This window comes from Panicum virgatum, chromosome 8K (assembly GCF_016808335.1).
Source record: "Panicum virgatum strain AP13 chromosome 8K, P.virgatum_v5, whole genome shotgun sequence".
NCBI lineage: Eukaryota > Viridiplantae > Streptophyta > Magnoliopsida > Poales > Poaceae > Panicum > Panicum virgatum.
The window spans coordinates 41,639,349-41,666,093 of record NC_053143.1 but is presented as its reverse complement, the minus strand read 5'-3'; the positions used below and the strand labels follow the sequence as shown (position 1 = coordinate 41,666,093).

General features: G+C 44.8%; 1 protein-coding gene across 1 annotated transcript in view; it reads right to left on the bottom strand.

The window, feature by feature from the left end:
* Positions 1 to 10,504: 10,504 nt before the first annotated feature.
* LOC120645751 (disease resistance protein RPV1-like) overlaps positions 10,505 to 26,745 on the bottom strand; it is a 32,223-nt gene continuing 15,982 nt past the window's right edge. Inside the window, exons 3-5 of the mRNA XM_039922497.1 lie at positions 25,387 to 25,421; positions 25,191 to 25,340; positions 10,505 to 10,780 (exon numbers count right to left, since the gene is read on the bottom strand). Of these exons, the coding sequence (XP_039778431.1) occupies positions 10,505 to 10,780; positions 25,191 to 25,340; positions 25,387 to 25,421 (461 nt within the window). The remainder of the gene's footprint in view (positions 10,781 to 25,190; positions 25,341 to 25,386; positions 25,422 to 26,745) is intronic.

The window sequence follows — 26,745 nt, the reverse complement described above, 5'->3', positions numbered from 1 at the left end:
AATCTGATGGTGGCGCAGTCTCGACAGAAGAGTTATGCAGACACTCGACGTAGAGAGTTGTCATTCAAAGAAGAAGAATTTGTGTACCTTAAAGTGTCACCCATCAGAGGTTTGCGTAGATTCAAGGTCAAAGGGAAGCTGTCACCTCGCTACATCGGTCCATTTAAGATATTGTCTCGGAAGGGTGAAGTGGCATATGAGTTAGAGTTACCATCTCGGTTGTCAGATGTGCACAATGTGTTCCACATATCCCAGTTAAAAAAGTGTTTGAGGGTGCCAGAGGAGGAGCTGCCACTGGAGGAGTTGAATGTGCAAGATGATTTGACTTATACAGAACATCCGGTCAGAATTTTGGATACCTTAGAAAGGATTACCAGGAGTAAAAGGATAAGGATATGTAAGGTTCAGTGGAGTCATCATGCAGAGGATGAGGCGACTTGGGAACGAGAGGATGAGTTACAGGCAGAATTTCCCTAGCTCTTTGCTAACCCAGCCGAATCTCGAGGACGAGATTCATTTTAAGGTGGGTAGGTTTGTAACACCCTAATTTCAAATTAGGAACCCAAATAAATTTAATTAGTTTTGTTATAGTCCGATAAGGTTTTATTTGCTTTATCTTGCATTTTAGAGCATTTATTGGGAACTAAATAATTTATTTAGCCTTAAAATAAATATAAGGAAAATAGGTTGTGAGCATTCATGCCGCTTTGCATCTTTTAATTTTCTTTTGTTCAACTTGAGTTTGAATTTCTTGAATTCAAATTTAATTTGAAAGTGTTTGAATTAGTTTAGAAAATGGAAAACCTTTTCTTCTCCCTTCCTTCTTTTCAGCCCAGCCGGCCCGTTTCTTTTCCTCTCTCGACCCAGCCCGTCATCTCTCTCTCTCTTTCAGTGTCGCCTGTGGCCCGCCCGTCAGGGGGCGTCCCCTTCCCGTGCCCGACCAGGACTCGGAGCAGAGTCCGAGTCCGGCTGCCGCCCACCATCCTCGGGTGCCTTCGTTTCGGCACGCACGCCGAGACCCCTTGCCCCTCTATAAAAGGAACCCGAGACCTCCCCTTAAACCCACAAACCTGCAGCCGCTGCCTTCGCAAAACCCCTAGCCCGTGCTGCCGCTTTTCAAGATCGAGCCCGCTGCTGTTCCGCTCTATTTCCTCGACGACATCGCCGCTCCGGAGCTTCGCTGTGGTGAGAGGAAACTCGCTGACCCCCTCTCTTTTCCTATCTCGCCTTCTTGCCGGCGCATTAGCTCGTCGGAGCTAGCTCGCCGCCCCTCGCCACCGTGTTTGCTTTCCGCTGCCTCTGCGCATTGCGCAGATCCCGCTACCGCGTTCGCCACTTCGTGCTCTCTCTCCCCGTCCCAAAACCCGAGCCAAACCAAGCCCGGATGGCCAATTTGGCCAACGCCGGTGAGCCCCGCCGCCGCAAAACCCACCGTCGGCGTTAGCGCCGCCGCCCGCACCGCCCCAACCCTTCTCAGCCATCAGACCTAGATCTGACCACCCAGATCTAATCCAGCCCCGAGTCAAACTTCTAGATACCGGTCAACCTTGGCCTTTTTGCAAAAGAGCCCCTCATGTTTCTATAAATCAACCCGCAGTCCAAGCCTGTAGGAAAGTATTTCCAAAATAGCCCTGTTATTTATGTTTTCACCCCTGGAATCTTCTAAAATCAAACAAGCTATCCTAGGAGTTCTTTTTTACACCCTAGCCCCTGAGTTTTTATACAAAATTATGTCTACGCCCTCGGTCTCTTTCTGTTTTTCGCAAATAAACCCCTAGAGCCTAGTTTTGGCCATAACTTCACCGTTTTAAATCCGTTTTCAACGATTCTTGCACTCACGCGATCCTTGTAACATGTAGAATAGTTTTATACCCTCGTTTGGTACTGTTTATATTGTTTGGTGTACTATTTCTTATTTGTTGTATGTGTTTGTTTGTATGTGCTCGTGTGAAGCGTAGACAACGCGCCGTTCGAGGGTCAACAAGAGCAAGACTTTGAAGACGCCGATCAGCAGCAGCGTTTCGAGGAAGGCAAGTGGCCCCTTGATCATACCTTGTCCCCAAATCAATCACAAGTTATTCACATTTACTTTATTGCATGCATGTGTCTATAATATGATGGGAACCTAATTAAGGATTTTACCTAGATTGTTTATCCATGCCTTGATCAAACCGGGCTCTATAATTAAGTTGTGTAGTATTGCTAGTTGCTTATACATAGATCATGGTTAGTGATACTTGATACAAATGCTACACATGTTACTTCATGTTCTAAGGTTAATGTTGTTAAGCAAGATCATATGATTAATTGGAACATGGAGAACCACCCAGGAAAACAGTACAACCACAATACTACATGGCTCTGGTCTTGGCTAAGTAACTAGATGAACTATATGTGGTGTTGGGGTGGCTAGTTTGGTGGTGTTTGGGCCTGTGTCTTGGAGCAGGTGAAGGAAGCGGCGTCTTCTGATGGACTGCAATTGTTGGGACCAACACTTACATATAGGGATTCTTTGGAAAGGCCTCGTAGCGTCCCTATGCAACCATACCTCGGAAGTGTGGTATTGTGTCTGATCAACACATGCGTGGTTGGGTTCAAAGTTCTTCGGGACTTTTATGCGAATTGTGGGGAAAGTGTACAACCTCTGCCGAGTTAAAACTAACCGGTTAGCCATGCTCACGGTCAAGAGCGGCTTGGACCCTCACATGATAATTGAACTTGAAGATGATCAAAATCGATGCTTTATTTATGTTGGAGATGATTACTTATGATATTGATGGTTACTTCATATGCTTATTCTTGGGATTAATGGTATAAACTTACATGTAGATAATGCTTGCTTAATAAAACTTGATTAATTAAAAGTGCTTATCGCAGTTAAACCTTGTCAGCTATTCCTTGTTTCAGCCTTGCATGTAATATATAGATGTTTTCTAGCCACTTGTTGAGTACCAACCATAAGTGTACTCACCCTTGCATAACGCTGTTCAGACCAACATAACGACTGCCCGGAGTACCCAGAAGACTTCGAAGATTTCTAGGCGTATGTCTCCTAGTCGACTGCCTGTGCTAGAGGATTCCGCTGTTACTCTGAGACGCTATTTATTCGCTTAAGTTTAAGACATTCGGTTATGTAATAAAGTCTTTAATACTCTCTTTCGTTTTGACATTGTTATGATATTCGCTTTATTGTCTATCGTATGTGTGTAAACTGATCCTGGTGCACATATGAGAATGCATTCGGTTTCCTTCATGAACCGGGTGTGACAATTAGGGGAGTATATGTTTGTGCTCTAATTTAACAATATCTCATGCCAACCTTTTAGACTTGGGAGCACCTAAAGGCACGTACTCCCAATGCAGGTCTTGTGGTGGTGTTCATACCAATTAATGGAGTTAAAAATCTGTTGTGGCAGGTGATTTGTTGAGGAAAGAGAAGGATACCGGGTCTCATGCAAGACACCAGGTCAACACAAGAACCAAGAAAGCAAGAAAGGGAGATTGGGGGAGGAGGGAGAGAGTTTTGAGATGATTGGGTGTGAATATATTTTGACGAAACTAACCATTGGAACTATGGTTTTTAGAAGTACTGTCTATGTGTATAGAAACTACTTGGTGGTGTCTTCCATTGAGACTGCCCTTGGTGCGCACACTGACCAATGCATGCTAGGGACACATGTAGAGCATATATCTGAGGTACTGTTCATTATATTATTATTCACATTGCCCATTAAGTTGAATCAATTACTACATAATCTTGTAAAACGATCATGAGCATAGATTTTTAATACTCCATCTATGTCACTATATTTGTCTTCGTGGCCTCTGAAACGACCCGGGTTTTCGAAGGGAGAACTCGAATTCCTGTATCGTCGTGATAGTCCCTGGATCAGTAACTATCACATACAAAACTCATTTCAATTAGATATCACAGACATACAATGTCGAAAATCATTACATGGATTTATTATTTACATAACCCAAAGGGTTGTGGTATGAAAAATCAGAGTACAAGCCCTTTGGGCTAAAGGAAAGCAAACAGAAATCGAAAATGGTAGCTAGTCTTCTGGGCATTCCCCGTCTTGATGTCTCCTCTCCACAGGCAGGCTCGGAGTGTAGCTCGAATCATCATTAGCTTTGTCCTTCATCTTCGGGCTTGGTTCGCGAGTCGAATCCTGTATCTACCAGACTATCCCCAAGGACGGGATAGGTTCACATCACCATCCGTATGCAAGCTTTAAGTGGATGCAAAAAAGGTATAAAAGTAGCCAATGTATAGGCTGAGGTTTCCTATGCAAGCATAAACATATATATAAGTCATCTGTCACTCACCGACATGGGCCATACCAGCACCGGTCATCTACAAAACCCAGGTCCGTGCAGGAAATCCCGCTCCTCTACACCTCAGCTGACTCCACAGGGGGAAGTGGACTAGAGGGAGGTAGAAATTAGAGTTTACTACACTAGATGAAGTAACAGAAGAGTAGGAATGTACATGACCGAGTATGCGGCTATACGTATAGTTTTCACCCTGTAGGGGTTGCGCACCTATACCCACTCGTCCCGTCGCCCGCCGATCCGTCGACCGACTGACTCCGAGACACCGGCCTACCGAAGCACTCCGAAGAGCAAGACTAACCGCTATGGCACCATTCTGTCCCCCCAGGTTGGGAAGCATCCTCTCGCAAGAGGTCGCCCTAGAGTTGTGTGGCCCACTCTCTGCCATCTGGAGTTCTACCAAGGCCCATGCTACTCCCGCATCGGGCCTTCCCCGCACAATACCCTACTCCTGACAGGTCTGGTGATGTGCATAGCTAGCTCGGACCGGGTTCACCCGCATAATGGATAAGTGGTGTGCACGTTTACAAAGTCCCACAATTCATAGTTACCACATATGTCCATAAGAGCCGGGGCAAGCTCTCCTCACACAGTCCTCCGCAGAGGTCCGCCAAAGGCACCCATAACAGGTATTGCCTCTCTCCTGGGCCAACCACAATAGGTACGCCCCTGCTCCTCCCGCACTCGCCACAGGTGCATCCTTAGGATGTGCCCAATTCACATCCCCGGCCAATTGCTCGCCCCCGCTAAAAAGCCCTATCTCTGGCTCCTCACAAAGTGGGTCTCAAGCATGCCAAGACTATCACATCATGGAATTCCCTTACCCATTCTCTCTCATAGTAGCCAAAGCATCCAAGAATCAATGAAGGTATAATAGGGATGCAAGGGATAAGGTATACAATAGGCCATGCAGGCTTATCTCACACACACAAATAATGCGATAGCAATTCTAGCAAGCAATGCCTAATAGGAATTCAAGTCATAGATGAGCGTGAACCTGGTAACTCTTTGTTGTCCTCTGGGGTCTCAGGGGCTTCTTGCAGTCCAGGACGTCTTCCTGGGTCTTTTGGGCGACCGGGGCGTCGATCAGTTCCTTCTCGCAGGGACCTATTCATATTTACATACAACTATAGGGACTAAACTGCAAAAATGCACCAAAACTGCTCAATAAGATCCAACCACATGACAAAACCTATTCTAACGGGTAGATTGTGATTTTAGAAGAATTATGAAACTGGTTTCATATTTTTCGGAGCTCCGGTTAATTTATTATGAATTTTCTAGTGCTAAACCATTTTCTTAAATTAATAAATGATTTCAAAAAATAGAAAAAGAAAGTTAGTGACACGTGGCAGCCTCTGGGCGTGCCATGTGGCATGCTGACATCAGCACGACATCATCCAGGGTGTGGGCCCAGCTGACGTCAGTGTTGACCAAGTCAACACTGACCGTTGACTGGTCAACGGGTCCACGGCTCATGTGGGGTCTATGTGTCAGCCACTGGGTCTCACCGACAGGTGGGACCCATGTGTCAGCGCCGGTTTAAACAAAAGAAAAAGGGAAAGGGTTAACGGGCTCAAAGGAGAAGCTCGGCTCGGGCGGCCAAGCAAGGACGGCTTGGCTTCGCGGGTTGGCTTTGGGCTCGGCTCGAGGTTAGCAGGTCGGCTTAGAGGTGGCTCGGCTCGGCAGTTTGGGCCGACGGGGCATTGGCGGCCCATCTTTTCTTCTCCTCCCTTTCCTTTTCTTTCTCTTCTACCTTCTCTCACTGATGCTCTAGTCCCGCGCGTCAGCGCTCCTCCTCTTCACTTACATTTGGGGCCCGTGTGTTAGCGGTTTGCTGGATCCGGTTTGGCCAGGGCCGATCTGTTGCGGCTCGTGCCTGTGTGGCCGTGTGTGTGCGCTGCGCAGCGCTCGATAGAGCAGAGCAGGGCGGCAGCTTGGTGGGGCTCTTCCGGCGGCGGCGCGGGTTCGACGACGAAGGTCCCCTGGGAGGTGACGGCGACGGCGGCGAGATGGAGGCAGAGCGAACGGCGACGCAACCTCTAGGCGGTGATGGCGAGGTCCGGCAGCGTGGCTTGGCGAGGACGGCCGGGGCGGCGGCGAGCAAACGGTGATGGCGAGAAAGGGCAAGGGCTGCGCATGAGCGTGCAGTGGCCATGGCCGTGGAAGGGCCAGAGCACGTGGGTGCGGTGCGCCGTGGTGTGCTCGTGACAGCGAGGGCGTGAGCCAAAAGGGCTCGGCCTTGGCCGATGCGCTTGCGTGCGCACGCCGAGGCGGCGGCACGGCGTGGTGAAGGTGCAGCCGTGGGGCGGCGGAGCCGTGTGTGGGTGAGGTCAAGGTCGGGCCTTGGTGCCGGTGGTGTGGCGTGTTCGCGCGCTCGGGAGCTGGTGTTCCGGGTCCGCGGCGGCGATGGTCAGGACGAGGCGAGGGTGAGGCGTGGGCGCACGGCCGCTGGGATCCTAGGGACGCGGCGCGGCCAAGCACGGGTGGCCAAGTGGGCAAGGCACGACGACGGCGGCGAACTCGGCTCGGGGCTGGGTCGCGCACGCATGCGTGGGCACCTGGTTCCTAGGGCTGCGACATGGCCTTGCCGAGCGAGCTCAGTGCGACGGCACAGGGACAACACAACGGTGGGGTGCGGGCTACGGCGGCAAGGGGTTCCTGCAGGGCACACGAAAGGGAAGGGGGTTCGCGGGTCCCTACGGCTGGTTCTATGTCGGCTAGAGACATAGGTTCAACGGCAAGGCAAGGGTGAACAGCAGCGGCTCACTGGCTGGGGTCGAGGGCGAACGGGCTTGGTGCAGCGGTGAGTTGGTGCAAGAGGACGTCAGTGCAATGCCGTGCCGCGCAGCTTCGTCGTCATCGACGTACGGGCACTGGGTCGGCGGAGACCCTCGGTGGCGGTGGTGGCACGTCCTCCTCATTTTCTTGGCGACGTCTGCTCCAGGCTTCTCTCCTGGCATGGCGATGGCACCGGGCTTCGGCGTCGGCAACAATGGACGGTAGCGCTCCTCTCCTCCTTCTTCTCCTTCTCTCTCCTCCACTGCTCCCCCTCCTCCTCTGCTTCTTTCTTGGCGGCGGTGGAAAGGGGAAAATCCCCGGGCTCTAGGGTTTCGCTGCGGCCGGTCTGGGCTTTATAGGAGGGCGGCTAGGGTTGTAGAACTCGTGGCGGGCCCGGATGCCGAGGGCATCGCGTGAGTGGGGGCTTGGACGCGTGGCGGCATTGCGGCTTCTCCTTCTCGCGTTCGGAGTCGTAGGGTGGTCGTGGCCGGCAAGCGGGGCAGGCGTGGTGTCAGCGGGGCAGAGCAAGGCTTGCGGAAGACCCAGGCGAGGCCGTTTCGGTGGATAGGCATGACTCGGTGGCGGAAAAGGGCGTGGCGGAGGTGGAACAGGGGAGGCAGGGAAGCCGCGTGAGGAGGGAGATAAAGCTAACAAGTGGGCCCCACTTGTCAGCGCCTCGACTCGGCGCGCGGCGGACGGAAGCAGGCCGAAGCAACGGGCCAGTGCAGCGGTATCAGGCCGGCTCAGGTCTGGCAGGCCGGAGGGGTCGATTGCGGGCCGGCTTAGGCCGTTCGGCGTGTGGGCGCGCGAGTCGGGCCGGGCAGGCGGTTGGGCTGGTAGCGAGAGGCTGGTGCGGGCTGTGCTAGGAAGGCCGGAAGGCCGATAGGTGTTGGGTAGGTTAGGTGGTTTCAGCCCAAAGACAAGGTTAGCATTTAGTTTTAATTTGAATTGGCTGTATTCAAATTAAAACTCACACAAGTTCAAACAAAGATATTCAAAGCCATTTAAACAATGTAGATTCAAATAAACTCCAACTCCAAATATAGCTCACTAACAAAATAATATCCTTAATTTAGATCAAAGTTTTAATTTACTAGGAATTTAGAGAGGTAGAATTCTTACTTAAGTGCATTTATCTACAACACTGCCACAAAAATTTTGAAACTCGCATTTTTGGAGAATATAACATTCCGTAAAAATACGGGATGTTACAGCCTCGCATGAAAAGATTTCACAATTTTGTCCAGCAATGACTTTAAGAGTACAGTTATTGCAATATTTCTGTTCTCTACCCCTATATAAACAGTATTTCGAAAGAAGAACGTGTTATTTAGTAGGGGTATGACCCTTGGGCAGTGCATACGATGTGCAACAACAAAAAGTTAGTTTAACAAGATAAGATCATTTACAGCCAGTATGTATATAGCAAAGTATACGAGTACAGGCACCAGCTTTCGGAAACTGTTTTGCACCATACCTCTAGTGGTTTTTGTTCCCTTGTCATCGCCACGCTCTGACTCCTGGTCTCACTTAACCGCACACCATCTAATGTCTGAAAAGCCAGTAGTAGGATATAAGCAGATAAGAAACCACGCCATTTTCCTGATGCTGTACGATAGTAATTTTGACTCAGGTGTTTTTTTAAATAATAATTGTATTGTCATTGCTAGAGTTTCTATTTTATAGTACAAGAGAATTACCTATATGGCCTCGAAAAAAATGAGTCTTCCTTCTATTAGGCCCGAAACGAACTTTTCTTACCCATATGGTCTTCCGTCCATTTCAGCCACTTAATTTAATGGTGTTAAGTGAGGTATAAAATGACCATTTTACCTGTGGCAAAAAAACATAAACTGGAGAGTTTAGTTTGTTATGAAGTCACAGTTAACATATGTGATCTTATTTGCGCAATATCACTCCAAATCTAAAACAGACAAACTAAACTCTTCACTTTATGTTTTTTTTTGCTAGAGGTAAAATGACTCCAAATCTAAAACAGACAAACTAAACTCTTCACTTTATGTTTTTTCGCTAGAGGTAAAATGGTCATTTTACCCCTCACTTAACACCGTTAAGTGGCTGAAATGGACAGAAGGCCATGTATGTAAGAAAAGTTTGTTTTTTAGGCCTGATAGGTAAGTTCGAAAAAATAGGCCATAGAAGGAATGTCCATTTTTTTTCCAAGGCCATATAGGTAACTCTCTCATCTTCTTAATGCTATGTTGAGATTTACAGATAAGTGAACCTTTATAAGCTAGGGAAAAAACCCATTAGATGTCTATACTTTTTGAACAGATGCCCCTACAATTTTTCATTTGTAAATCAATCCATCATTATATACTTTCTTTTAGTCTGCAAAATAAAGTTGGACAACCTTTTTCTTTTGAGAAAATAAAGAAGGAAAATATTTAAAATATGCACATTACTGCAATATTGAAACTTAACACGTAATTGAGAATAGATCCTATATATGCTAAGATGGCCAAAAGAGTAGCCAGTGCAAATAAAGGACATTATAATGGATTGAGTGGCAGGGCACATACTATTTCTTTGATGTGAACGAGCTCCATTTTATTTAACATGCACCACCGAACTAGCTCAGAGCAGCCACTAATCTCGAGGTGTTGGAGGCATTTGAGTTGCCGTGTGCTCTCTGGTAGTGTCTTGATGCCTTCGCAATCGTGTACCTTGAGCTCCACAAGAGATGTGAGGTCTCCCAACCCCTCCGGCAGCGCCAAAATGCTCTTGCAATATCCCACATATAGTCTCAAGGGAGGAGAGACCTTGAAGGATATCTGCTGAGCTGCATGTGAGATCACTGCAGTATATAATTTTAAATTTTTAAGAGAGTAAATTTCACTGGCGGTCCCTAAACTTGTTCCATGCTCTCATTCCGGTCCCGGTACTTGCAAAACGTGCATGCGGCACCGTAAACTTGTTTTACTGTGCCACTGCGGGTCCAAACAGCCCACGAAGGCATCCAGCCGCTGATACGGCGTGCCACCGTGGCTTTGGCGCGATTTTTGCTGCCAAAGCAGTTGTCTCCACCCTCGATCTATTGATGCAAGTTTGCATTTAAGCCCTTGCAGCACTACAAATCAAGCAATACTCACATTTTATACCAGAACAAGATAATATAGCAGCCGGGTCATGCATCCAGCTTAATATATTATAAGCCCATAGCATCCATACAAGTTTTTTTGGTGCTAGCACCATGGATAGGAGTTCCGATTTAGTTGTTTTACAGAGCTCACACAACCCTTCTACAGCTACGAAATATCACATGATGTAAGCTTCCACACATAGTTTTGGAGCAAATTACATCACAAAAGAAACCTAGCTTCCATTCACAAAAGGGGTCAGCTTCTTTCATTCACAAAATGGGTCAGCAGCAGCGGCCATTCACAAAAGGTGGCTTCTTCATTACTTCTTCTTTGTAGTGTTGCCTACGGTCTTGGTCTTGTTCCCCTGCGCTCTTTCCTTTCTTCCCTGTTGTACCCTTCAGCTTGGTTCCTGCAGCCTTTCGCTTGTTCACTGCTGCCTTGATAGTCTTGGATGCAGTGGTAGCTGGAACAGGCCGTGGAACAGGTTGGTTGGCTACAATGTAAGAACAATCTGGCAGAGGTCCTAGAGGTTGGTGTGGAGCAATAGTACTTGAAGCCTGCAGAGTCAGCATAGTGTCAAAATGTAAGAAAAGTTGCAATGAAAGAATAACTTTTGGGCCAGCTTACCTCTTCTAACATTTGTGATAATATGGTGTCGTGAAGTTGCACGTCCACAGCTTGCGGGTGACCGGTTTCATACAAGGATAGTAGGATTACAATGTATGTATGACAGTATAAAAGCACTTGTGACATTATGAAAGAATGTATGAGGTTATACAATTACCTGGGTGATGGCAGGTTCGTCATCTAGGATGTCTTCATCAACAACAGGATTTGGATTGCTATGAGCATTAGGTTTAATTCCCAATTTTCTAAGACTGCATCCAGCTCTATTGTGATGTTGGCCTTTGCACCAGCTACAAGTAATGATAACACCATGCCTGGACATCTTTGGGCCATCCTTGCCTTGCACCTCATGGGGCTTTTTCCTCCTAGATTTAGGCGGCCTTCCAACTTTTTTCTCATACACTGGTGGTAGCACTTTAGGTCCATTTGTCTTTTCCCAACTATTCTTGTCAGCACAAGGCATTATATTGAAACCATACACCTTACTGAATGTTTTAGTGGAATAGCAGATTGGAAGTACCTCCTCAGCAGGGATCCTTTCATGCCTAAGACACGCCACAGCATGGTTGCATGGGATTCCTGTCAAATCCCATCTTCTGCAGAAACATGTCTTGTTGCAAATATCAACATTATAGTCAACACCCTTACACTGCACTTGGAAAATGCCCTTACCAGATGGCATCACATAACACAGGTTAGCATAGTCTGAATTCTTCAACAATTTTTTCCTGATTTTTGGACAAACGGATGAAGGCCTTTGTTTGGTTTTGGTAATTGAGTGACAATTTAGGTGGACTAATAAGTGTTTATGTTGAGATACACAGGAGATTAGTACACACAAAGACACTAGTATGAGCAACATGTGCCATGGAGGAGAAATGGCTAAGGGTTGATGCTATGCTCATATAGTGTGATCGAGGAGCTCATTGCATATGAGACATGACATGGAGTTATGTGACCAAAGTGGAGAAGATCAAGACAAGGCTTGGCTTGATGGACCGGTTGCAATGGAGAAGGGCAAGTCAAGGCTTTGAAGCGAGGGACCGCGAGGCGGTGAAGCTTGGGCAAGATTTGGCGCCGATGGACCGAGGCAACGGTGAAGAGCGAGCAAGGTCAAGATCGATGGACCAAAGAGGTCATGTGATGATATGGAGTGGATCATATCATTTAAGAAAAATCAAGCCAAGTGTTGACTCATGATGATGATCAAAAGGCTTGATGGAGCTTGGTGCTTGTGTGGCATCAATATTTGGGAAGATGAAATGGAATGCGCAAGGCAAAGGTATGACTTGTAGGGCACTTTATTTCACCGGTCAAAGGTTGTGTAGAGAAGTGCATGATCGGATTTAGGATAGATGGCCGTACTACCAAGAGGGGCAAACTTGTTTGCATATCGGTCATCTAGTGCCACTTGAGCGATCTAACATTGCGATGTTGCTAGGATCGAGTGGTGTAGTGAGATCAAGTGAAAATCCTTTGAAAATGTTTGTGAAATGCTAACACACATGCACATGGTGTTGTTCACGTGGTGTTGTTGGCACATTTGCAAAGGAGAAAGAGTTGGAGTTGATGTTTATCAACTTGGGGAAGCAAGAAAGGCTTTTCGGTGTTCTTCGGAGATTAGGTTGGCTCTTGGAGTGAAATACTGCTTTGATCCATTGTGTTTTGGATGAAATATTCAGTTGGGTTGTGTAGCCCTCTGAATAATATTTCCATAGAGTCCAAGATCACCAAATTTGGACATTGGAGCTAAGAGTTATGGCCGTTTTACCGAGGTACATTTCTGCTGGAAATAGACCTGCGGACGGTCCGCTCCTTGGGGGCGGACGGTCCGCCGTTATCTTGGATAAGCTCGAACAGAACCGTTTTTGGCTCTGTTGGTGGTCCAAAATGAACTGCGGACCGTCCGGTCCATGGGGGCGGACGGTCCGCCTTTAAAAGCTGAAACGGGCGCAGAAACTTGGTAGTTCTGTCTTGGGTGTCCAAATTGAACTGCGGACGGTCCGGCCCTTGGGTGCGGACGGTCCGGCCCTTGGGGGCGGATGGTCCGCCTCCTACTGAAAATTCTAGGACAGAAACACTACGGTTTCTGTGTGTGCTCATCTTTTGAACGGCGGACGGTCCGCCCTGGGGAGCGGACAGTCCGCCGGTCACTTCCAGATTAAGTCAGAGACGTTTGCAAATCAGTTGGTTCGAAGTTTTGAACCGCGGACGGTCCACCCCAGGGGTGCGGACAGTCCACCCGGGGCTCTAACGGTCGACTCTGACACATAATCATTGCAGTTCTAGCCGTTGGTTTTGAATGGCGGACGATCCGGTCTCTGTGAGGCGGGTAGTCCGCGAAAACTCTATTTTCACGGGATCTGAGTGTAACGGCTAGTTTGGGGCTTCCCTCTATAAATAGAGGGTGTGGCCGGCCATTTGAGGTTGCTGAGCACCTTGGGGACTTGGTGTCCATGTGTGAGAGTGCTTGAGAGCCCTCTACTCACTCTAACTTGATAGTAATCATCCGATCGAGTGAGAGAGCGATTCTAGTGCGATTGCTTTGAGAGATTGCATCGAGTGGCACTAGGTGATCGTGTTGCAAGCCGGTGTGCTTGTTACTCTTGGAGGTTGCCACCTCCTAGACGGCTTGGTGGCAAGAGGCTCCGTTGAAGCCCGCAAGAAGATTGTGCGGTGCTCCGGAGAAGAGATTGTGAGGGGTATTGTGCTCACCCTGCGGGAGCCGCGAAGAGCAACTCTAGTTGAGCGAGATGTGAAGAGCAACAAGTGGTTCGGTCGGATCATGTGCTAGAGCTCGGTGTGAGCACTCCACGTGGGAGAGTGTGACTTAAAAGTCACCACTAGCAAGAGGATCGGCGGCAACCTTGGAGCTTGTCTCAACCAAGTGAACCTCAGGATAAAAATCACCGTGTCAATTTTGTCTACTCTTCTCGGTGGTTTGCATTCTCCAAATCACAAGCCTTGTATTTACATTCATATATATCTTGTGCTTGTGTAGTTGCTCTGTAGTGATTAGTTAGCTTGTGTAGCTTGCTAATTATCTTCTTGCTTGTGTAGCTAGAAGTAGAGATCCTAGTGTAACTAGTTAGCTTGTGTAGCTTAATTTGGTGCTCGTGCTTAGATTGTGTAGCTAAGCAAGTTGAGCTCTTGGATTTGGATTGTGTATCCTTGTCCTTGAGCATCTAGTGAGCTTAGGTTTGGTTTTGTGCTTTTGCTCATTTGAATTGTGTAGGAGCTCCTCCGGTTTGTGAAGTACTAGTGCTTAGGCTTGTGTGACTTGGCATTAAAATTGTTAGGAGAGCTCTTACTAGCTTGGCACTCCATTTGCTTTGTGTAGGATCTTTTTGGAGGTGCCTTAGAGTCATAGTTAGAGGGGTGAAGTGTCACACCCGGTTTTAAGAAGAAAACCGAATGCATAACTATATGTATGCCAGGATCAAGTTTCATACATATAGAGACATCATAAGTGAATAATTAGTAACAGTATCACGTAAAAGAGTAAATAAAACAAATAAAAGACTATCAGAGTTATACAGCTTATCCTGGAAACGAAGGCTTCAAACTTCACAGGCAATCGACTGGGGGATTGCGTACGCCTAGAACTCAGCATCATCATCAAAAATCTTTATACACCTTCTCCTTCTGAGCAGCAGTAAGCAAGGGTGAGTACACTTATGGTTGGTACTCAGCAAGGCCACAAGAAATAACCAGAAAATGATTTAAATCCATCTTTAAGTTTATTAATCATGTGAGGGTCCAAGCCGCTCTTGACCGTGAGCACGGCTAACCGGTTAGTTTTAACTCTGCAGAGGTTGTACACTTTCACCACAATTCGCGTAAAAGTTCCGAAGAACTTTGAACCCAACCACGCAATGTGCTAGCTAGGCACAATACCACACTTCCGAGGTGTGATTGCATAGGGACGCTACGAGGCCTTTACAAAGAATCCCTATATGTATGTGTTGGTCCCTGCCGTGCGGTCCCTCAGAAGACGCAGCTTCCTTCACCCGCTCCACAACACAAACTCATAACCACCAAGCGGAACAACCCCAACACAACATACAGTTCATCTAATTACTCAGCCAAGACCAGAGCCCATTAGTATTATGGTTGTACTGTTTTCTTGGGTGGTTCTCCATGTTCCAATTAAATCATAGTACTCTTGTAAATAAAGCATAGATAGAAGTATGGTTAGGGTCACTTGCCTTTCTCCAACGAAAAGCTACTCTTACTGCTCTTCAGCTTTCGCTCACTTGTAATTCTTGATCTTCAATCTTCGAACAACGATCCTTCTACTCGGAACAATCATCGGGCAAACATACAAAGCAAATAACAAGATACCTCTAAGAACAATACACCAAAACAAAGAAAGTCTTTAAAAGAACGTACTAAAGGATAGGGCTCACTGCTATGGTTATGGGAGCGCAAGAAACGCGGAAAACGGAACTAAAACGGCGATTCTATGGGATAAACGATGCTTCAGGGATCTAGTCGCGATTAACTATAGAGTTAAGAGCTAACAGAAAAGATTTGTAAGACACAACAAAGTATGCTCATAGAGGATAAAAAGGTTACAAAGCTATTGCACACGTCACAAGGATCACGTGAGCGCAAGAATCGCTGAAAACGGAGTTGAAACGTGAAAGATATGGCTAAAACAAGATTCTAGGGACTTGTTTGCAATAGATTTAAACTTTCAGGGGCTAGCTCTAAAGAAACTAGGGACTAAAATGAGATTTAACCTAAGATACAGGGGCTAGCTTGCAAAACAACGCACTAAGGATGGTGGGTTCTATTTTGGAAAAGCTCAGGGTGTTTTCTGTAAAGATTTGGACTAAAACAGAAATAGTTTTGAACTGCGATGGACGGAGGGTTGATTTTTGAAAAACGGAGGGGTTTATTTGCAAAAATGACCACGGTTGAACGGTATTTGGTTTAGTTGACTCGGGTCATATTAGATCTGGGCCGCTGGATCTAAATCAGACGGCGGGAGTGGATTGGGGTGGGCTGGCGGCGGCGCAGAGCTAGAGCGGGCGGAGCGGAGCTCGCGGCGGCGCATGGCGGATGGCGGCGACGGCGAACAAGACCGAGCGGAGCAGAGCGAGAGAGAGGGAAGAAAAGACGGAGGAAGTTGCTCACCGGAGAAGAAGGAAATTGTCGGAGTCGAGGAAGAAGGCATGGGGTCAACGGCGAAATGGCGACGACTCACGAGAAGGAAGACACCACGACGAAGAGGACAACGAGCTGAGCACTGGGGTGGCGTCGGATTTCACCGGAGATGCACGGATGCGGAGGATGGTGGGATTCTGGGGAAAAGATTGTTTTAGGGATTCCCAAACAAGGAGCCTCCCTACGGGTAGTCTATATTTTTGTGTGGAGTTGCCATGAGAGGTTGGTTTAATATATAGAGAGAAAAGTCTCGCCATCCCACATCAACTAGCAATGTGGTACTAAACCTTCCTCCCATGCTAATGAGCTTTACGTGCCTTTAGCCCATTAGGGAACACATGAATGGGCCCTTGAGGTCCATTAGGGATTTATGCACTTTTGATAGACTTAGCCCATTTAAAATTTCGGAATTAATTATTTTCGAAATTAAAATAATTCTAGAAAAATCTAGAATTCATATTTAAAGTCCGAAAAATATTCCAAATGGCCCGAAAATTCTAGGAAAAATCCTAGAAATATATTGGGACCTAACGAACTCAAATAAAATATTTGGAGCTCATGAGAAGATTTGGAAGAGCCTCTAAAAATTAGAGTTTGCTCTAGGGAAAATGGGAAAAGAATCCAGAAAAATCCGGAAAATTCCCGGGAAGAATTTTTTGATGATAGAACACGTTTGGAAAGGTTTTCACACTCAACAACACTATGCATGTGACATGAATGCATCACCAGAAGAACAACATCATTTAATTTGAAAAACAACTAATATTTATTTTCTTTTACACTAAATTCTCTGTGAAGAAAAATAAATGTTGAGAAAATTTTAAAATTTTGAGAAAATTGTTATTTTTAATTTTAATCACATCCTGAAATTCAAAAATTTCAGGGTGTGACATGAAGTCTTGGCTAAGCGAATAGTTTCAATTCCGCATAATTTTCGGTTAGCCTGCGCAATTAGTTTTAGAAAGGACTATTCACCCCCCTCTAGTCCGCCATCTCGACCCTACAAGTGGTATCAGAGCCGAGGTCTCTCATTTGTGGTCCTTACCGACCCGAGAGGATAGCGACTTATGGGCTAGATGTTGAGTGTCCACATATTTTTGATGGCACACACTTTGCACGGTGGAAAAATTGGATGATATGCAATTTTAAATTTATTTGCCCTCAAATGTGGTGGATGGTGAATGTAGGTTTTTCTCATGTGTTAGATGAAGGAAATCTAACTCCAACACAAGAGAAATGCCTAGATCTAGACATCCAAGCTACTAACATCTTGTTTAGATCTTTGCATAATTGCATTCTTGGTGAGATCATGGACCAGGAAACCGCCCATGAGATTTGGAGTTATCTAAATGAGAAATATGGAGCGCCCTCTGATGATCATGATGGTTATAAGACCAAGGAAAAAGTGCATGAGGATGATGAGCATATCCATGACATGGTGGTTGTGGAAGATTGCTCCACCTCATGGTCAAGTGATGATGATGATAATCAATCTTCAACAAGTTCACTTGACATGGTTGATGATAATGATTCAAATGTTGCAAATTATGATTCTACTCCAAGCACACTTGATGATCAAGTTGGCTCATGCACGGATGATATTGCTACGTCAAGCTCATCTCCATCGCCACATTGCTTCATGTCACAAGGTGACACAAATGTATCAAATTGCAATGTGATTGATCTTAATTCATATGATGAGCTCTTGAGTAGATATGCTAGCTTGACCAAATTATTTGAGAAAGTGTTAGCCAAAACAATCAAATTTGAAAAAGAAAACTCTTTTCTCAAAGACACATGTGAACAACAAAAGCATCTACTTTATGTCATAAGTTGTTCACATGAGGAGTTAAAATTGACTCATGAGGAGCTTAGTGTTGCTCATGAGAATTTGGTACTAGACCATGCTTTACTCACTAACAAGCTTTCTAGTAAAGTAATTAAAACTAGTGAGAGCTCATCACATGGGTCAAAGGATCAATTACAAAATGTTGCTAACCCTTGTGATGTAGGCAAGAAACATGTATCCACCTCATGTGATGATTTATTGTCTATGCCATGTACTTCATATATAGATGCTTGTTCTTCTTCTACTATGCATTATGAGACTAACCTTGTAGAAGAAAACAAAGAGCTCCAAAGTCAAGTGAAGTATTTGAGCAACAAGATAGAGAGGTGGACAAAATCAAAAGTCACCCTTGAAAGCATAATAAAAAATCAAAGAAGCTTCGGTGACATGAGTGGCATTGGTTCCAACAAGAGCAAAGCCAAAGGCAAGAAATGGGGCAAAAATAAATATAATAGGAAGATGAAGAAGCAAGAAGAAATGAAGCTATCTCATTTCATGTGCTTTCAATGCCATGAGATGGGACATCTTGCAAATGGTTGCCCCAACAAAGAAAAGTTCAAGTTGAAGAAGGAAGAAGAGAAGCTTAAATATGTCAAATGCTTCAAGTGCCGCACTTGGGGTCACCTCACCTCAATGTGCCCAACCAAGCAATTGGTGAAGCAACAAGAACCTCAATCAAAGCCACTAGTTGAGCAAGAGAAGGCACCCCAACCTCAAGTCAAGATCAACCGTGATGATCAAGTTGATGACTTGAGGATGTTGAAAAAGACAACAAGAAGGGGTGGCAAGGCAAGAGCAAGGCGTCCAACTCATATTCAAGATGACAAAATGTTGAGCAAGAACAAGATTCAAGAGAAGAATCCACATGCTCACATCAAGTGCTATAGTTGTGCAATATTGGGTCACCTAGCTTCGGGTTGCCCAAACAAGCTTGAGAAGAAGGCTCAAGCAAACTATGAGAAGCAAGGCAATGAGAAGCATCAAATGAGTAAGGAAGAAAAGGCTCAACAAAAGAGAAGATGGTACTTATGCCGGGAAAGGGGACACATGGCTTATTCATGTCCCTTAGGTAACAATTCTAAGTCTATTTCAATTGATGCAAATATTATGCTTAGAAAGGATGGTAATGGTACCTCATTTGTTACTATTGCAAAACATCCCGCTATTCATACTAAGGCATTGCCAAAGTATGTTGCTCCTAACTTGAGAGGACCCAACCTAGTTTGGGTACCATCAAAACGTGGATGAATGTGTGTAGGTACCAAAGGCATTGGAGGCTTGATTCAAATAAAATTCATATTTTTGATCTTATGATTGAATCAAGGAATTGAAGTTTTCTTTGCATATATACAACCCAATGCCAAGTCTAAACAATGAAGTCCAAGCGCTACAACATATAAGTATCTTATTCTAGTTGTGAGAAATTTATTGGAAATATTTGATGGCTTGCAAACTTATTTGTGTTAAATCTTGCTTTTGGATGAAAAATCTTTTTGCAAATTGAAAAATGAGCTAAATGTCATTTACTTCTCAAATGTGGCTTGAAAACTAGTACATATGACATTTGGCTCTTATGTGCACTCTTTGCTTCAAATTTTTGATTTTTCAAAAGCTTTTATGGGTTATTTATGAATTTCCTTGATTTTACTTGATTTATTTTTTATTTCTCATTCTTACTCACTCATATGAGTCTTTGGATGGTGTTAATGCTAGTTTTGAGATTTTTGGAATTTTATTGGAGCAATGTTTCCAATTCAAAGTTGAAATTGTGAAAGTTGGCAAAATTCTGGACTGTTTGAAATTTGGTGTTGCGAACGGTCCGCGTGTTAGAGGAGGACGGTCCGCCATTCATGAGTTTTTCACCAGAGGCTCTGATCAGCAGAAAATTGCAGCGCGGACAGTCCGCCCATGGATCGCGGACGGTCCGCCAGATGCACCGGTGCGGACGGTCCGCCAGTATACCGCGGACGGTCCGCCTGAGATAAGTTGAATATGCTCAGAAAAGTGAAAAATATTGGATTGATCTTGAGTCACTTAAATTTAAAGGTCCTCAAGTTGGAATCATCTTTACAAGTGGTTGAGGAACCTAGGTTTGGTTTTGAAATGATCTAGAAGCATGACGAGTATTGGCTACAAGGCCATTTGATTGAGAAGTATTTTTGGCACACTTTTGATACTCAAGTAGAGAATCAAGACCAACCTCAAGTAGAAAGAAAAGGACTTAGAGCAGACTCCAAAATTACTCATCATGACAAGTCCATTGTTTGATCAATCAACTAAATTCATTTCAAGTGAGTGTCAAGAATGGTTCTTGGAGAGATCACTTCTCTCTGGAGAGGGGCGAGCTGCCCAAGAGTGGGATTGACAATTAAGATGCTTGGAAGGCCAACATGGAAGTGGTGATCTAGAGTCATTGGAGATGCTTAGTTGAAGATATCAAATGGGTTGATCAAGAAAAGCAAGCAACACCCAAAGTAGAGAGATTCATGAAAATTCAAGTAATATTCAAATGGTATTCTCTCATGCAAACAAGGATCAAAGAGATGAAGCAAGCCAACCACAACAAGATAGTGCATTTGATGATCAGTGGTATTCATTTCATATGGGTGAAGAATGGTTTTCATATTGGCATTCTTTGTCTTCACCAAGCTATTATAATTGGACTTCATGATGCTAGTTGGAGAGCTAAATTGGAATCTAATGACTATCCTCTACTCCAACATAGCAAGGTGAAATTGCTTGACATATGCATTCATACTATGCTAAGGACATGATTAGTGCATATAGTCATATATAGTGATCATTCATGAAAAATAAAATAATTTTAAATGTTTTATGATGCCACTATTGCTTCTATGCTTGATATGATCTAGTGGTAACATATGACATGTTCATGAGCGAGTAAACCCAAGTAGTTGATCTAGAAAATGAGCTTTCAAGTGTTTGACTCAACATTGTCAAGATAACCCTTAGAATGAGGTGTGAAGAAGCTTGTCATTGGTTCAAACTGAGTTGAATTATTTGGGCAAGTAGTCTAGATCAAGTCAAAGATAAAGAAGCTCATTGAAACAATCTAGTTCAAGAATTGGTTATCAATGTCAAATTCAACAAAGTGGTCCATCATAATTTTACAAGTGATACTAGATTCAACAAAAGGTATATCATTGTATCTCTACAAGTGATATACATGGTCATACAAGTGGTATTCATTCAAGTAGATCTAGTGCAACAATGGTGGTTCCACAAGTGATCCTCAACTTTAAGTAATCAATTCAAATCAATAAAGCTACCCTCATCAAGAAGAGCTCAAGATTCAAGTAGATTGACAAACACTTTGACATAGGGGGAGGAGCCCCACTACAAGGTATCAAGGTCAAGGATCCTACTAGTGTCCTACATGTGGCATTTCAAGGTGGTCTTCATGCTTCCACATGTTGTTGTTACAAGTGGTGTCAATTCCAATCAAATTGAAAGTGTCCATCAAAAATGAAGATTCAAGACTCAACCATCTACCCAAGCGCTTCATATGATTGCCTACAAGGGGTATTCAAGTGGTAACCCTATAAGTACAAGAGGTACAACTTTAAGTGGTAGCCATTGATCTTCACAAGGCAAATTTCATGTGGTTTCGGCCCTTTTATGGTCATTGATGACAAAGGGGGAGAGAAATGAATAAAGATATGAATTATCCTTGGATGACAAAGGGGGAGATGAGATGAGAGTGCGATCATGGATATGGATCAAGAGGAGCACACAAGTAGGGGGAGCAAGCTCATGAACTTGGTTGTTTGCATTTGATATGTGCATATTCATGTGCTTGCTTGCATTTGCATAAGTTTTAAAATTTATATATGCATTGCTTGTGTGTGATGTATGCTAATCATAGAACTTGATTGATGATTTGATAACTAGCATGCATAGATTGTAGCTAGACATTTTTTTTACAAGTGAATCAAGAGCCTTGCTAATATTGTTGATCTCATGAGGTATCTTGAGTTTTTGATGAATGTCTAGTTACTCATTGATGCTAAGGAATGAACTTCAAGGATGCAACTCAAATTGGTATCACGCTTCAAAGGTTTATCCTATATACCTTAGCATCACTTAGTAGTGATAACAATCCCACAAATTTCATATTTATGCATGTGTGTGAGTTTAAAACCAAATCTCTTGAGCACACATGTAGGGGAAGTTATCACTACCAAGTTGGATTTTTATGGTGCTTATCCAATCTTTTACAAGTGGTCTTAATGGTGGATAAGAAACATAAAATCCAAACCAAGTTAGCTATTTACACGTGTGTGAAGTGCTAGCTTGGAATATGCTTAATTTCCATATCTTTGTAGAGTTGTCATCAATTACCAAAAAGGGGGAGATTGAAGGCCCTTGTTTGGTTTTGGTAATTGAGTGACAACTTAGGTGGACTAATAAGTGTTTATGTTGAGATACACAGGAGATTAGTCCACACAAAGACACTAGTATGAGCAACATGTGCCATAGAGGAGAAATGGCTAAGGGTTGATGCTATGCTCATATAGTGTGATCGAGGAGCTCATTACATATGAGACATGACATGGAGTTATGTGACCAAAGTGGAGAAGATCAAGACAAGGCTTGGCTTGATGGACCGGTTGCAATGGAGAAGGGCAAGTCAAGGCTTTGAAGCGAGGGACCGCGAGGCGGTGAAGCTTGGGCAAGATTTGTCGCCGATGGACCGAGGCAACGGTGAAGAGCGAGCAAGGTCAAGATCGATGGACCAAAGAGGTCATGTGATGATATGGAGTGGATCATATCATTTAAGAAAGATCAAGCCAAGTGTTGACTCATGATGATGATCAAAAGGTTTGATGGAGCTTGGTGCTTGTGTGGCATCAATATTTGAGAAGATGAAATAGAATGCGCAAGGCAAAGGTATGACTTGTAGGGCATTTTATTTCACTGGTCAAAGGTTGTGTAAAGAAGTGCATGACCGGATTTAGGATAGATGGCTGTACTATCAAGAGGGGCAAACTTGTTTGCATATCGGTCATCTAATGCCACTTGAGCGATCTAACATTGCGATGTTGCTAGGATCGAGTGGCGTGGTGAGATCAAGTGAAAATACTTTGAAAATGTTTGTGAAATGCTAACACACATGCACATGGTGTTGTTCACGTGGTGTTGTTGGCACATTTGCAAAAGAGAAAGAGTTGGAGTTGATGTTTATCAACTTGGGGAAGCAAGAAAGGCTTTTCGGTGTTCTTCGGAGATTAGGTTGGCTCTTGGAGTGAAATACTGCTTTGATCCATTGTGTTTTGGATCAAATATTCAGTTGGGTTGTGTAGCCCTCTGAATAAGCTTTCCATAGAGTCCAAGATCACCAAATTTGGACATTGGAGCTAAGAGTTATGGCCGTTTTACCGAGGTACATTTCTGCTGGAAATAGACCTGCGGACGGTCCGCTCCTTGGGGGCGGACGGTCCGCCGTTATCTCGGATAAGCTCGAACAGAACCGTTTCTGGCTCTGTTGGTGGTCTAAAATGAACTGCGGACCGTCCGGTCCATGGGGGCGGACGGTCCGCCTTTAAAAGCTGAAACGGGCGCAGAAACTTGGTAGTTCTGTCTTGAGTGTCCAAATTGAACTGTGGACGGTCCGGCCCTTGGGGGTGGACGGTCCGCTTCCTACTGAAAATTCTGGGACAGAAACACTGCGGTTTCTGTGTGTGCTCACCTTTTGAACGGCGGACGGTCCGCCCCTGGGGAGCGGACAGTCCGCCGGTCAATTCCAGATTTAGTCAGAGACGTTTGCAAATCGGTTGGTTCGAAGTTTTGAACCGCGGACGGTCCGCCCCATGGGTGCGGACAGTCCGCACGGGGCTCTAACGGTCGACTCTGACACATAATCATTGCAGTTCTAGCCGTTGGTTTTGAATGGCGGACGGTTCGGTCTCTGTGAGGCGGGCAGTCCGCGAAAACTCTATTTTCACGGGATCTGAGTGTAACGGCTAGTTTGGGGCCTCCCTCTATAAATAGAGGGTGTGGCCGGCCATTTGAGGTTGCTGAGCACCTTGGGGACTTGGTGTCCATGTGTGAGAGTGCTTGAGAGCCCTCTACTCACTCTAACTTGATAGTAATCATCCGATCGAGTGAGAGAGCGATTCTAGTGCGATTGCTTTGAGAGATTGCATCGAATGGCACTAGGTGATCGTGTTGCAAGCCGGTATGCTTGTTACTCTTGGAGGTTGCCACCTCCTAGACGGCTTGGTGGCAAGAGGCTCCGTTGAAGCCCGCAAGAAGATTGTGCGGTGCTCCGGAGAAGAGATTGTGAGGGGTATTGTGCTCACCCTGCGGGAGCTGCGAAGAGCAACTCTAGTTGAGCGAGACGTGAAGAGCAACAAGTGGTTCGGCCGGATCATGTGCTAGAGCTCGGTGTGAGCACTCCACGTGGGAGAGTGTGACTTGAGAGTCACCACTAGCAAGAGGATCGGTCGCAACCTTGGAGCTTGTCTCAACGGGGATTAGCTTGGTGGCAACCAAGTGAACCTCGGGATAAAAATCACCGTGTCAATTTTGTCTACTCTTCTCGGTGGTTTGCATTCTCCAAATCACAAGCCTTGTATTTACATTCATATATATCTTGTGCTTGTGTAGTTGCTCTCTAGTGATTAGTTAGCTTGTGTAGCTTGCTAATTATCTTCTTGCTTGTGTAGCTAGAAGTAGAGATCCTAGTATAACTAGTTAGCTTGTGTAGCTTAATTAGGTGCTCGAGCTTAGATTGTGTAGCTAAGCAAGTTGAGCTCTTTGATTTGGATTGTGTATCCTTGTCCTTGAGCATCTAGTGAGCTTAGGTTTGGTTTTGTGCTTTTGCTCATTAGAATTGTGTAGGAGCTCCTCCGGTTTGTGAAGTACTAGTGCTTAGGCTTGTGTGACTTGGCATTAGAATTGTTAGGAGAGCTCTTACTAGCTTGGCACTCCATTTGCTTTGTGTAGGATCTTTTTTGAGGTGCCTTAGAGTCATAGTTAGAGGGGTGAAGTCTTGGCTAAGCGAATAGTTTCAATTCCACATAAGTTTCGGTTAGCCGGCGCAATTAGTTTTAGAAAGGACTATTCACCCCCGCCCCCCCTCTAGTCCGCCATCTCGACCCTACAACGGGCCCTGTCCAATTGTCATTGACCTCTTTCTGCTTGTTGTAGAATCTAGTCATGAGTTGTCCCTTTATCCTTTCAAACATACTAAGTATGGGCAGCTCTCTTGCATCAAGTATATACTTGTTGAACACTTCACAACTATTGTTAAGAAGGATGTCACACTTAGGGAAAGTACTGAAAAAAGCCCTTACCCAAGTGTTTGGTGGCATTTTCTCAAGCCAAGCATGAGCATCAGAGTCAAGAACCTTCATGGCCTCCATGTTAGCATTCCAATGTTGAACAGAACTAGATCTAGCACATGCCCAAAGCTGATTCTTGAGGTTCTCACCTTTGAAATGTTCCTGAAAATTTTGGTAAAGATGTCAGACACAAAACCGATGTTCTGACTCTGGAAAGACTTGTTGTACTGCTGGTATGAGACCCTGCATGGACAGAAATAAATGATCATGAGAAATTAATAATTGCATAAGACCTTGCAAGAATAATATGAGAAGTGATGTTTGTTTGTCAGTCATAATGGTCCAGGGATATGTGTTGCTAATTTTCAGTTCTTCTCTAAGTGTTTCAAGAAACCACTTCCATGTGCTCAAGGACTCTACTTCTACTACTGCCACTGCAATTGGAAATATATAGTCATTTGGGTCAACTCCCACAGCAGTTAAAAGTTGTCCACCAAATTTAGTCTTGATGTGGCATCCATCCAAGCAAATGATTGGTCTGCATCCACTGAGAAATCCTCTCTTGCAAGCATCAAGTGCAAAGTACAAGTTGTTGAAATGCCCATCTAATAGCCTTAGGTATAATGTGCTACCAGGGTTGGACCTCCTAATCTCACATCCATAGTCCCAAAGCTTATTGTACTGCTCAATCTCATCACCATAAATCTGATTTAGGGCTAATCTTCTTGCTCTTGATAGCTTACTCCTTGAAGGTGTCAGATTCCATTCCTTCTGAACTGCTCTAGCAAAATTACCCAAGGTCATCTAGTCATCAGCTCTAAAGCTCTCAATGTATTTATTAGCACGCTTGACAACGTCTTTGGAACATAGTACATTGAATGCACCGATGCCTCTCTTAACACCGTCGGTTCAACCGGTGCTTCACTTCTTTCTTCACTTGATCTCCAGAGGAGCTCAGTCTTGCACTAATGCCATGGCGTCGGATCTTCCGACAACCATCGGATGCACCGATGCTAGAGGCATCGGTTCTTCCGGTGCTACTAGTTTCAGTAGAACTCGTCCAATTCAGCGTTTCTTTGAGTTCTTTCTTCGTGTTTTGCTTTGCATGGCCTTTTTACTTCATCCCCGGGATCTAGAAATGTTCACTTAACAAAACCATTAGTCCCATTGATTGCGTTGTCATACGATCACCAAAATCACTCGAAATGGCATAAATGGTGCCATGTTCGTTACAATCTCCCCCTTTTTGGTGATTGATGACAACACAATCAAAGCAAGCATAAAATTTGCAAAAATTGACAAATTTAACCACTTACTCTTCTCTCATATGTTGACTTGATCCACTCGGCATTTTTCTCTTTTGGAATATACTTTTCCTTCTTGGGAACATTTCTCCCCCTTTGTTGGGAACATGCCTTGCTTTGATCCACATTTCTCCCCCTTTGGAATCAAATCACCTAAAAAGGTCTTGCACCTAAAAGGTCTTGCAAAACAATATAGCTCAAGAGAAGATTAGTAGCCTAGGGAGTTAGTTCCATGACTTATGATCCAAATGTATGATATCAAT